Source organism: Myodes glareolus, chromosome 2 (genome assembly GCF_982192425.1).
Source record: "Myodes glareolus chromosome 2, mMyoGla1.1, whole genome shotgun sequence".
NCBI classification, from domain to species: domain Eukaryota; kingdom Metazoa; phylum Chordata; class Mammalia; order Rodentia; family Cricetidae; genus Myodes; species Myodes glareolus.
In genome coordinates this window covers 91,593,033-91,605,802 of record NC_142027.1, presented here as the reverse complement: position 1 = coordinate 91,605,802, position 12,770 = coordinate 91,593,033, and the positions used below count along the sequence as shown (strand labels likewise).

Sequence of the window (12,770 nt, the reverse complement as noted above, 5' to 3'; positions counted from 1 at the left end):
CTGGGACTGAACGAGCATGGGATCAAACCGGATTCTCTGAATGTGGCTGACATGGGGGCTGACTGAGCCCCCAAGGTCCAAATGAAGACTGAGAAGCCATTGACAATGGCACTGTGTCTTGTTTCATCTGCATGGACTGGCTTTTTGGGATCCTGGCCTCTTTGGATGCTCACCTTCCTGGACCTGGAGGGAGGGTGAAGGAACTTGGATATCCTACAGGGCAGGAAACCCTGACTGCTCTTGGGAATGGTGAGGGAGGAGGAGAGGGAGTGGGTGGAGTGGGGGTTGAGCGGGAGGGTATTGGGAGGAGGGAAGGAAGTGGAAAGAGTGTTTTCAGATACTTGAATAAACAAGTCTAACGGAAAAAAAAAGAAAATTAAGAAACAACCTTCCTCAAGATCCAGTAATACCATTTTTGGGTATATATCCAAAAGATGCTCAATCGTGCTACAGGGCATGTACTCAACTATGTTCATAGCAGCTTTGTTTGTCATAGCCAGGACCTGGAAGCAACCAAAATGTCCCTCGGCCGAAGAATGGATAAAAAAATGTGGTATATTCACACAATGGAGTACTACACAGCATTAAAAAAGACATCTTGAATTTGCAGGCAAGTGGATGGAGTTAGAAAACATAATTTTGATTGAGGTAACCCAGACAGAGAAAGGCATTAACACAGGTACTCACTCATAAGTGGTTTTTAAACATAAAGCAAAGAAAACCATCCCACAAATTACAGTCACAGAGAACTCAGACAACAATGAGGACACTAAGAGTGACTTACATAGGTCTAATCTACATGGGAAGTGGAAAAAGACAAGATCTCCTGAGTAAATTGGGAGCATGAGGAGAGTGAAGGGGAGGAGAGAGGCAGGGAGGGGAGCAGAGAAAAATGTAGAGCTCAATCAAAATCAATAAAATAAAAAGAAATAAAGAAAAAAAAAACAAAATCATAAACGAAAAGGGGGACAAAACAAGAAACATTGAGGAAATCCAGAAAATCATTAGGCTATACTTTGAAAACCTGTACTCTACAAAATTGGAAAATGTAAAAGAAATGGACATTTTTCTGGATAAATATTATTTATCAAAATTAAATCAAGACCAGCTGAACAATTTAAATAGACCTTTTACCTATTAAGGAAATAGAAGCAGTTATCAAATTCTACCAACCAAAACCATCCCAGGACTCAATGGCTTCAGCACAGAATTCTTCCATAACTTCAAAGAAGAGCTAATACCTACAATCCTCAAATAGTTCCACATAATAGAAACAGAAGGATCATTGTCAAATTCTTTTTATGAGATCACAATTACTCTGATACACAAACTATACAAAGAGTCAACTAAGAGAGAGAATTACAGACCAATTGCTCTCATGAACATTGATGCAAAATGTTCAATAAAATACTGGCAAAACAAATTCAAGAGCACTTCATAAAAAATTCCTCCATGATGATTAAGTTGACGTTATCTCAGAGATGCCGGGATGGTTCAATAAGAGAAAATCTATCAATATATCCAATATATAATTAAACTGAAAAAGAAAAAACGATATGGTCATCTCATTAGAGACTGAATAAGCATTCAACAAAATCTAACACCCCATCAAGGTCTTGGAGAAATGAGGGATAGAGGGAACATAACTAAATATAACAAAACAATATACAACAATCCAACATTCAACATCATATTAAATGGAGAGAAACACAAAGATATTCCACTAAAGTCAGGGACAAGACAAGGCTGTCCACTTTCTCCATCTCTATTCAGCATAGCACTTGAAGGTCTCGCAAGACCAATAAGGCCACAAAAGGAGATCAGGGGCACATAAATTGGAAAGGAGGAAGTCAAATATTGGTTATTTGTGGATGACAAGATAGTATGCATAGGTGACTCCAATAATTTTATAAGGGTACTCATACTGCTGATCAATACCTTCAGCAATGTGGCATGATACAAGATCAACTCAAAGAGTCACTAGCCCTCATGTACACAAATGATAAAGGCACTAAGAAAGAATTAGAGAGACATCACCAATCATAATACCCACAGAACCTAAAATATCTTGGAGTAGCACTAAGCAAAGAAGTTAAAATGTGTACAAGAAGAAATTTAAGTCTTTGAAGAAAGAAATTAAAGAAGATATCAGAAAATCAAAAGATCTCTCCTGCTTTTGAATAGGTAGGATTAAGATAATAAAATGACATCCTACCAAAATCAATTTACAGATTGAATACATTCCCCAATAAAATCCCAACATAATTATTCACAGACTTCAAAAGAACAATGCTCAACTTCATATGGAAAAACAATAACAACAAAAAACCCAGACTACCTAAACAACCCTGTAAAATAAAGGAACTTCCAGAGGCATCACCATCCCTGACATCAAGCTCTATTATAAAGCTACAGTAATGAAAAAAGTAATGCTTTTTACATAAAAAGAGACAGTCAGACCAATGGAACTGAATCAAAGACGCTATTACTAATCCACACTACTATGAACACTTGATTTTTGACAAAAAAGTTAAAATTATACAATGGAAAAGAGAAAGCATTTTCAACAAATAGTCTTGGCATAACTGTATGTCAACATGTAGAAGAATGCAAATAGATCCATCTTTATCTCCATGTACAAAATTTAAGTCAAAATGGATTAAAGACCTCAATTTAAATATAGCCACACTGAATCTCATAGAAAAGAAATTGAGATGTAGCCTTAAATACATGGGCACAAGATGCTACTTTCTAAATATAACTCCAGCAGCTTAGACACTGAGAGCAACAATAAATTAATGGGACCTTCTGAAACTGAGAACTTTCTCTAAGGTAAAGGACAATATCAATAAGAAAAATCATCAGTTTATAGAATGGGAAAAGATCTTCACCAACCACACAACTGACAGAGGCCTGACCTCCAAAATATAAAGAATTCAAGAAACCAGACATCAAAGTACCAAATAATCCAATTAAAAGTGCAGTTAGAACCACACAGAGAATTCTCAATAGGAGAATCACAGGTGATAGAAAGACACTAAAGAAACTAGTCAACACCCTTAGCCATCAGTAAAATGCAAATTAAACAATTCTGAGATACCATCTTACACCAGTCAGAATGGCTAAGGTCAATAACACCAATGATAGCTTATGTTGGAGAGGATGTGGAGTAAAGGGCATACTCCATTGATAGTCAGAATGCAAAGTCATACAACCACTTTAGATATCAGGTCGGTGCTTTTTTAGATAAATGGGAATCAGCCTAACTTAAAACCCAGAAAAAGCACTCCTGGGCATATAGCCAAAGATGCTTAATTATATTAAAATAAAATTTGCTCAACCATGCTTATAGTAACATTACTTGTAATAGCCAGAATCTGAAAACAACCTAGATTCCCCTCAACCAGAGAATCGATAAAGAAAATATGATACATTTACACAATGGAGTACTACTCAGTGGTAAAAAACAATGGCATCTTGAAATTTGCATACAAATGGATGGAAATACAAAAAAAACATTCTGAGTATGTTAACACAGACCCAGAATGATGGGCATAGTATGTACTCACTCATAAAAGAATATTAGATGTGAATCAAAGGATAAAAAGCCTATAATTCACCACCTCAGAGAAGCTGGGTATTAATGAGAACCCTAAGAGAAACATACAAATATATATATATATATATATATATATATATATATATATATATATATATATATATATATATTGCATCCCTCTGGTAAGGGGAAATAGACAAGATCTCTTGATAAAATTAGAAGCTTGGGGTTGTGGGCAGAAGGGAGGTTAAAAATGGAGGAGGAGGGGAGATTGGGAGGGGGAGAAGAACTTGAGGGAATGGGATAGATAAGATGGGGGAATGATAGAGGAGGAGAGCAAGGAAATTGCTGTATTGGTGGAGGGAGCCATTATGGGACTATCAAGAAACCTGCCAGCAAAGAAATTTCTAGGAGTCCACAATGGTGTCCCTACCTAAGACCCTAAGCAATAGTAAAGAGGGTGTCTGAACTGGCCTTCCCTTGTAATCAGATTGATTACTACCTTAATTGTCATCATAGAACCTTCATCCAGCAACTGATGGAAGCAGATGCAGAAATCCATAATGAAGCACTGAGCTGAGCTCCCAGAGAGGGTGGAACAATAATATGATCAAAGGGGTCAAGACCATGATGGGGCTACCTACTGAAACAGCTTACCTGAGAGAATGGGCGCAAATTGAATCCATTCTGACAGTGGGGGAATCAGCATTGGACCAAACTAGGCACTTTTAATATCGTTTACAGTTGCATGGCTGTGGTAGATTGTGGGGCCCCTGGTAGTGGGACCAGGATTTATCCCTAATGCTTGTACTGACTTTTTGGAACCTATTCTTTTTGGAGGGATACCTTGCTCAGCCAAAGCATAGTGGGAGGGCCTTTATCATGCCTCAAAGCAATGTTCTAGACTTTGTTGTCTCCCCGTGGGAAGTCTTACCCTCTCTGAGGAGTGGATAGGTGATGGGGAAGGTGGGGGGAGTGAGAAGAGGGCAGGGAATGGGAACTGGTATTGGTATGTAAAATGAGAAAAGGCTGTTTTTTCCCTAAATTAATTAATTAATTTAATAACAGCAGAGTAAATAAAGTATAAAAAGCAATTACTTCATCAGTTACTTTTTAGTCAATAGGAGGCTATTTTTACTTTTTAAAAAGTTTAACCCTTTGGTCTTGGATTAAATATGATCAATATATCTCTACATGGTGACACCAGAAATATTTCATGAGAATGTATACATATGATTATTGAATTTACAAATTTTGTCATTAATTGCTTTTGGATGTCTTACAGAATTTCAGATCAAACTAGGAAACCATTTGCTGAAATATGTACAGAATTAATGCTTAGGAAGTAAATCAACCATTTCCCAAAGCATGCACCATATTTACAGACACATACACACCCACTGTGAAAGAACCCCAATACACTTTGCATACTCTTTTAATTATCAGGTGAAAATGTATTATGTGTTTGAATACCATGAATTACCTCCTAATAATATAAGTGCCCAGTGGTTCCCTTTGTTATGAGGTAGGCTTACCTGCCAAGGGAGAAGCTTGTCCTTGTTTACAGCTTTGTGACATGCTATTTCTGCTTTACTCAAAAGCATTTTATGGAGGGCATGGGCTACTGCATGCACTGCATTCCATATGGAAACCCTGGGTTGAGAAGTGATCATCACAACATTTTCTTCTTGTTTAGTCTCTAGAGATATATTTGGTGGGCAGGGTATAAAATGTTCACAATAAGAGGAAGGAGGTGTGCAACCAAATGTGTCCCACCAGAATTTATGAAAGTAAAGATCTTCTGGGTACTGAGAGGGCATAAGTGCTTCGATAAAGTGCTTGAATCCAGGGATATTTTGATGTTTTGAAACTGATAAGCTTCCTCCAAAAATGTCAACATCATCATTCAAGTCATGAAATTCAGCATCTACGTAAAATAATTGTGGCTCCGTGATGATCCACACCTTCCTTCTGCCAAATACGAAATCATTCACGAAGCAGAAAAGCACTATGTCATTCATTTCACCATAGATTACATGAACATTTGCTTGTGTATCTTGATTTAACTCCAGCAAGCTTAATCCAGATTGTGAGTAAATCTTCCATTTAGCTGGGAGTTTTACAGTAAAAGCAACACAGATATCTTCTGATGCCATATGTGCTTTTAGATCAGAGATGAACTCCATACCTTTTAGATCATCAGACACAATGAGCCACACCCACTTCCAGCCAAAGTGCAGCAATAAAGCGATCACCCCTTGGACTAGAGCTCTGACTTTTGGAGACATCTGATAAAGGGATGGAAATGTATCTTTGCCAGTTAATGCAGAATCAAAAGTTCCATAGGAGACCTGATGATGGAAACAAAATAGTGATTCTGAGTATCTAGGTATTTGGAGTTATCTCCCTTAGAGAGGAAATGAGTTTATTATTTACAGAAGATGATCAGGGAACTGAAGACTGGTGAAGAGACTGTCTTTGTGAGATCAGCTTCTCTCTCTCATCATGTAATGGACTATGGTCACTTTCAAGTACTATGGACTCCAAAGCTACTAAGAGTTCTGAAGCACCTAAAAAATGATCAGTATGCTTTTCATAACAGATTTGAAAGGTACAATAGTATTCTGTTGTTCCAGTAACAATGGAACAGACCATCTGTTTTAGTGTTAGACTGCAGAAGCATTACCAAGTGCTACAGTCTGACTACATATCAATGTCTTTACTAGAAACTCTAGTTTGAGGAAAGTGAATAACAAATTTGCTCATAGATTTAGCTCCTGCATTTAGAAAGGTGCAAGGTATGAAGATCTAGTGGGACATCAGTAAGTTTTGTTGCCGCCTCCTTCTCTAATGATAGATTTGATGAGTCATCACTTTGCAACTAATATAAGATGTATCTGCGTGTGGTGAAAATTATCACGTATATCATTTTTTTACATCAGGATCCAGTACATCTATCAATTTTTAACTGAGTAATAATAATCAGTGTTGCAATGTCTGATTTTCTAATGTTGATTATTCCTGAGCATGGTCCTCATCTAATGCTTTTCTGTTTGTAGTGATGCCTAATGATGGCTGCTTTGCTTCAATGGTGCCTGGCAAGTGCTAGTGTGGGGATTTATCTGAGCAGTTCTTCTCTTTCAGTGCTATTCAGAGATCTAGTTTGCTGGATGAGAAAATAAATTTCTTGTAACATTTTCATTAGTGATATCCTTGAGGGTGTCCAAATTTATTTAGATGTCTTGGACTTTCTGTTTGTCTATTTTGTCAGTAATAAACCATTGGATGAACAATGAGATTTTTGTGGCCCAGCTCAGGAAGGTAAGTTATCTATGCTGTAGACTCTGACTTGTGAGCAGCACTCAGCTATAATCTACTACAGTACATCTTGCCAATGTTTGGAGACAGAATCATAAGTACTAGTAAGTGATTTGTTTGGAAATCCAAATATTTGCTGCTCATGTTTTTCACCACACTCTTTCCTCTGTTGATCATAGCACAATCCAGGTAATTTACTTACTTTAATTTTAAATCACTGGACGTAATCATATACAACTTCTTCATTTTCTTTTGGTATGGTATCCATGTAAGTGTAGTCACCAGAACATTAGTAACTTACATGTGGAATTTTGTAGAGTTCTAAAAGTGTTCCAATTGCAGCAGAAAATTCAGGCTTGACTCCTGCAATGACTGCAAGAGCTTTATGTTGAGTTTTGCATTTGTAGTTAGGGATAAACGCACTCCTTCCAGACAGCCACATCAGAGGTCCTTCTAAAGTTCTGTAGTGATAGTCAAAAGCGTTGTAGAGGTGGAAACCCAAGGTCACATTGGGAAGCAGGTGGGCATCTTTATTGATCTCCTCGATGGCAAAGTATAAGGTCAGCAAATATTGATAGTTCTTCCATCTATCCCTAAACAGGAGGGGCAGAATGATGAGCACCGTCAGGCTATTATTCTCAGTAACTCCTTAGCAGATTCAGGGAGAGGACTTTAAGCCTTGATTTCTCTTCTCACATGGAAAACTTGTATGAATGAGCTGCTGACAGCTCAGGAACATCATGGCATGGCTCCTGACTTCTTAGTATTTGAATTATAATTTACTATCCGTTTCTGGAATTACCTGCTGCTCTTGTGTATTATTCTGGTTCAGGTTACAGAAGTCACTCTTTGGGTTACAATAGTTTGCAACACCTGTTTTCTGGGGATTCATGCCCTCCTCTGGCTTCTGTAGGCACCAGGTACACATGTGAAGCGCGCACACACACACACACACACACACACACACACACACACACACACACACGTAGACAAGGCAATCAATCATACACACACAAAAAGAATTCTTTATGAAGTTTCAGAAACTAGTAAACAAAGAAAAAATTGTTCTCTAAACTTGCAGATTGTATGAGTGAGTAGAGTGTCCTGCCAGTGAAAGAAACAAAGAAAGTAAAAAAAAAAAATAAGTAAAATAGAATATGAAAAAGAGAAAAAGCTCCCAAATTCATGAGGATAGCAATGCTAAAAATTACAGGAAAAGAAACTTTGGAACCAGGAAGGTGGGCTAAATTGTCTCTCTCACTTTGGCATTCAGTGATTGGAGAGGGGTTCTTAGGAGGTACTTTCAAAACCTGGGTTAGATGAGAGCCTGGTTAGCCCTACTGGAGGCAAGTAAAAGAAATCATGAATCTGCTGAATTCTCTTGGAGGAGAGATTCTACCTAGAGTTCTGTTGGCAGCAGAAAATAAATGACATTTGTTTATACTATGTGATTTTGAGTTCTATAGCTAGATGCTGTATTAAGAGAGCATCTGTTGTTCATAACTGATGAGTGTCACTATTGAGAGAGGGAGAAATCAAACTGCTCTGGGGATTATTCAATACTGAGTGTTTAACAGTAGAAATGTACACATGTGTATAAATGTATACATGTGTGCTTATGAATGACATGTGTATAATTGTATGCATGTGTATAAGTGCATGTATGAGAACTCCTGGAAAGAGGTGTGTTTACAACGACTGGCTGATATCAACTTCAGTGATCTGGAGATGTTCGAATTTTGCAGATCTAGAAGCTCATTTCCTTACTCCAGGCTAACTGCATCACCATAAACAGCCATTTACGGACTACACTGGAGGTGAGTTAATCTCCTATAACTAATGAGTAAAATTCCCTTGAAATCTATTAACTTAACAGAGACTGGCTTCCCACAACCTAAAAGCTAAGAATGACGTCAGATGTCATCTTGGGTATGTAGGATAATTTTTCCTGCCTTGCCTCAGACCTCCTGGCTGATGTATTCACTAATTTACTATATGTACAACTTGCTTTATATTTTACCATGAAATCTTCATGAAACTGTCCACTCAAGGGAACATGGATCTTGGGTCACCTAAATCTCTGTCCACTGTCCATGATCACACTAATTTGATTCTAGAATAAATTCTGTCTTTTTCCATTTGAGTACAAGACTGAGGTTTTCCCAAAGACTCCGAATAATACTATACACGAAACAATTGATTCAGTTGGTTATATATGTAAACTTATTTATTTATATGTGTGATTTTTTCTAAATAACAATAATTATAAAAATGAATTTGAGAGGAGATGGCACTCAGAGACAAGATGGAGTTGGAGGTAGGTAAGGAGGAGGAAATATGAGAATTATATTTTAAATGTGGAGGTGTTGTAGAGGAAAAATGATCAAAATATATTGTCTGCAAACATTTTTTAGTAAAAAAGGAAAAGTAATTATATAAAAAATTTAATCCACAATTTTTTAAAGGTTTAGCAATATAGCACATTGATATCAAGGAAACACCACAGGGTGTGGGTACTGTATTTAGTCTGCCACAAATTCTGAATGACAGAAAGAATAAATAATGGCTTTTAAGAGAACAGGAGTGCAGGAAATCTGTGCACTAGTGGATAAGGCAGCAGGTAATCTAGTCTAGGAAGGACATAAGAAAGAGAGTCCAGCCATGGGCAATCACAATCCAAGCTTCTTATTAGAGAATTATGCTGGAGTTGGAATGGAACCTTTGAACCTTAGCCTACAGGACTGGTAAAAATGCTGATCTGTGAATCTGTTGATCATTGTAGTGAAGCCTGGGAGTTACAGTTGTATGTCTGAGATCCTCACAGCATCCTCCTGCCTGCTGGTTAACAACCAACACGTTTTCAAGTGTCAACACCTGTACTGTTCTCATGATAAAGTGGTTTTCCAGTTTTATGTCACAGTGTAGACATTGTCTGATTATACAGCAACAAGAGCGGTATGGTCTGGTGTGGTTTCTAAGAGTGAGCGAATCTAGCCATCCCTTAGAATTCACACCTCAATGTGGCTAAGGAGCTCTGATTTTCAAAGAAGGAAAATGGGTCCTATTAACACAGGCTGGTGGCTATCAGACTGTCATTCAATAAAGACACAGGAACAACATAAGCCAGAGGAAATAGAAGAGTTCACACTGTCAACTGAACTCCTTCCATATGTGCAGGTAGAAGTCTGCAATTCCTGAGGACAGGGAGATCCTTTTCTGCTAACCCTCAACTTCTTTTTTATTTTGAAAGTTGTTTCAAATTATCTCCAGTGAATTTATAAAAGTATGTATGTATTCACTATTTGAGAATATCTTACATGCATAGAATGTGTTTTCATGAAATCCATACCACTCCCTCACCACTTCTTTTCCCTTATCCTTCCTGACACTTTTTCCACCTATATTCAAGTGCATTCTCTGTAAATCCCTATAGAGGGCGCTCTGCACTACCAGCACATACATGGCCTTCTGCTGGAGAATGGGAATCCTCTCAGTGCCCATACCCTGAAGAAAACTGATTTTCCTAACCCGAGCAGCTACAAACTGCCAATGACTCCTTAGGCAGGAGAAGTATTCATGATCCTCTCTCCCATTAATGTGAGGAGTTTATATTCATTTCCTGAATGTCCTGTACATTCAGTTCATGTGTGCCATGACCATGCCATTTAATGAACAAACAATGTCAACCCAATCATGCATGATCTCTGACTCTTAGAGAGTTCTACCCTCACTTCTGAGTTTTGAGGGGAAAGAGTAAATGACAAATGTGTCCCATGTAGAGCTGGGTACTTCACAATATTTCATTACCTCGTTGGTGACTACTTATAGGTTTATGTATTAAACACCATCTGCTGGAAAATGAAGCCTCCCTGAGAAGGTATGAGGGAAGTATGCAGTGAAATTCCCATTTAAAGGTAATAACTGAGCAGGTCGATAAAATATTTGTCTATTTAGCATAGTAATATTATTAGGCTCTCATTTAGGGCACAGCTAACCACAGTTTCCTAAGTCAATGGGGCATGGTATCTGCCTAGTGGAGTGGACTTAAATCTGAGAAGTCTGTTGTGGGTTACTCCCATAATATTAATGCCAGTATAAAGATATGTCATCAGTGGGCATATCTTTTTCTGCCTGTCATAATTGTCGGTTTCAGGGATTGTTGGTATTTTAGACAGTTTATTACGTTTTTTTATTAATGTGTAGAAAACTTTTTATTAATGTGGATACTAGCAGATACAAATGATATTTCCATGTTAGCCGCAGCTTAATTACTCCATGTCCTGTGATTCAACTATGGGTTTCTCTCATTAAACAGGTCCTTTCATCAAATTCTGGAGGGTAACCAAGAGCAAAGGAAATAGCTGGTAATGTTTGTGTGCATAGGGACAAACATTTACAAACAACTTAAGACACTTAATTCATACCTAGCACTTGTCCTTTTGCTTAATGTTTCATGATCTTTGAGAGGGGAATTCTCCCCCAGCTATATAGTAACCCCTTTTAAATGTATGCATATGTATTTAGGAAGTTTCTATATTAGCACATTTCCATAAGCTTTTCCCAAGGTTTTAGAGTTAGTTATTCCTTCACACACTCCCTCTGGTCTGCTCTCCCATCACTTGCTACTTAACCCTTCATGCTCCAGTATTTCCGTTCCCCTCTTCATACCTCATTTGTTCTATTTTCTCGCAAGTGAAATCCCCTCTCCTTTGAACCTTAGTCGTTTCCTGGATAATATGTGTACTTCAGTTAAATAGAGACCCTGAAGATTCAAAACTAGCATCTGCATATGAGAGAAAGCATTTGACTTTGTCTTATTGTGTCTGGGTTACCTCATACAGAGCGGTAATTTCAGCTCCATCCATTACATGCAGATTCCAGAATTCTATTTGTCTTTGCTGCCAAATAAAATTCAGTTGTTTCCATGTACCACAGATAAAATATCCATTTATCAGTTGATTGACATTGAGGCTTCTTCCATTTCAAGACTATTGTGAATAGATCAACAATGAACACAGACAATCAAGAATTTCGGCAGTAGGATACACAGTCATTTACACATATGCCCAGGACTGATTGACGTAGAGAATAGTGTAGATATCTTTCCACACTTTTAGAAATCCTCCACACTAGTTTTCATAGGGCTTACAAGTTTGTAATCCCCTTAACTCACATATATTCCTGTATTTGATGTACTTTATATTCTTGGGAAATATAAAATATCATAGAAGTTTTGATATGTATTTCAGTAATTGCTAAAGAACTTGAGTGCATTTATTTTATTTCTCAGTCGCTAAACTGAATTCTCTGTTTAGGTCCATGTGTTTTAAATTGGATTCTTTGTTTTATCAATAGTTAAGTCAATGTTTGTTGATAAGACATTGGGACGACTAGTTCCTGTTGTCCCAACTTCTCTGGTTTTGGACCAAGTGAGAACTTTTGAGATACAGTGTTGAAACCATTCAGCACTGACATGTGAATGAATTGGTTATTTAGAGAGATTTAACTTGTGCCTGAGGCAGTTTATCTTGCCCTATTGCGCACCCATCTCATGGAAATGGATGCTGCTCCTTTGTGATTTGGGACATTTCCTCTGACAAATCTCTCTGACTTCTTGATGAATCCAGGAAACTTATGCTTCTCTCTGCCCTACTTCCTCTCCCTCCAAACATGTTCTTTGCTTACTCCTTTAGCTTGCTCTACGTACTTTCATGTGCCTTATCTGATCTTTTTTCCTTCTCAGATTTAGCGTTTTCTTTAATACTAGTTGTCTTATTGCAAACGGATTTTCATCAGGATAGCTCAATAGACAAAGATGGCACTCTGAATTTTCAAATGCCTCGCAATTGTAACAATTTTCTACATTTCTCAAGCATATGATCCCAAAGTCCCT

The 12,770-nt window shown here is 37.6% G+C and overlaps 1 protein-coding gene across 1 annotated transcript in view; it reads right to left on the bottom strand.

Annotated features, from left to right (window-relative positions):
- LOC146895563 (vomeronasal type-2 receptor 26-like) overlaps positions 1-12,770 on the bottom strand; it is an 82,413-nt gene that overhangs the window by 28,239 nt on the left and 41,404 nt on the right. Inside the window, exons 4-5 of the mRNA XM_087897982.1 lie at positions 7,179-7,470; positions 5,095-5,910 (exon numbers count right to left, since the gene is read on the bottom strand). Of these exons, the coding sequence (XP_087754108.1) occupies positions 5,095-5,910; positions 7,179-7,470 (1,108 nt within the window). The remainder of the gene's footprint in view (positions 1-5,094; positions 5,911-7,178; positions 7,471-12,770) is intronic.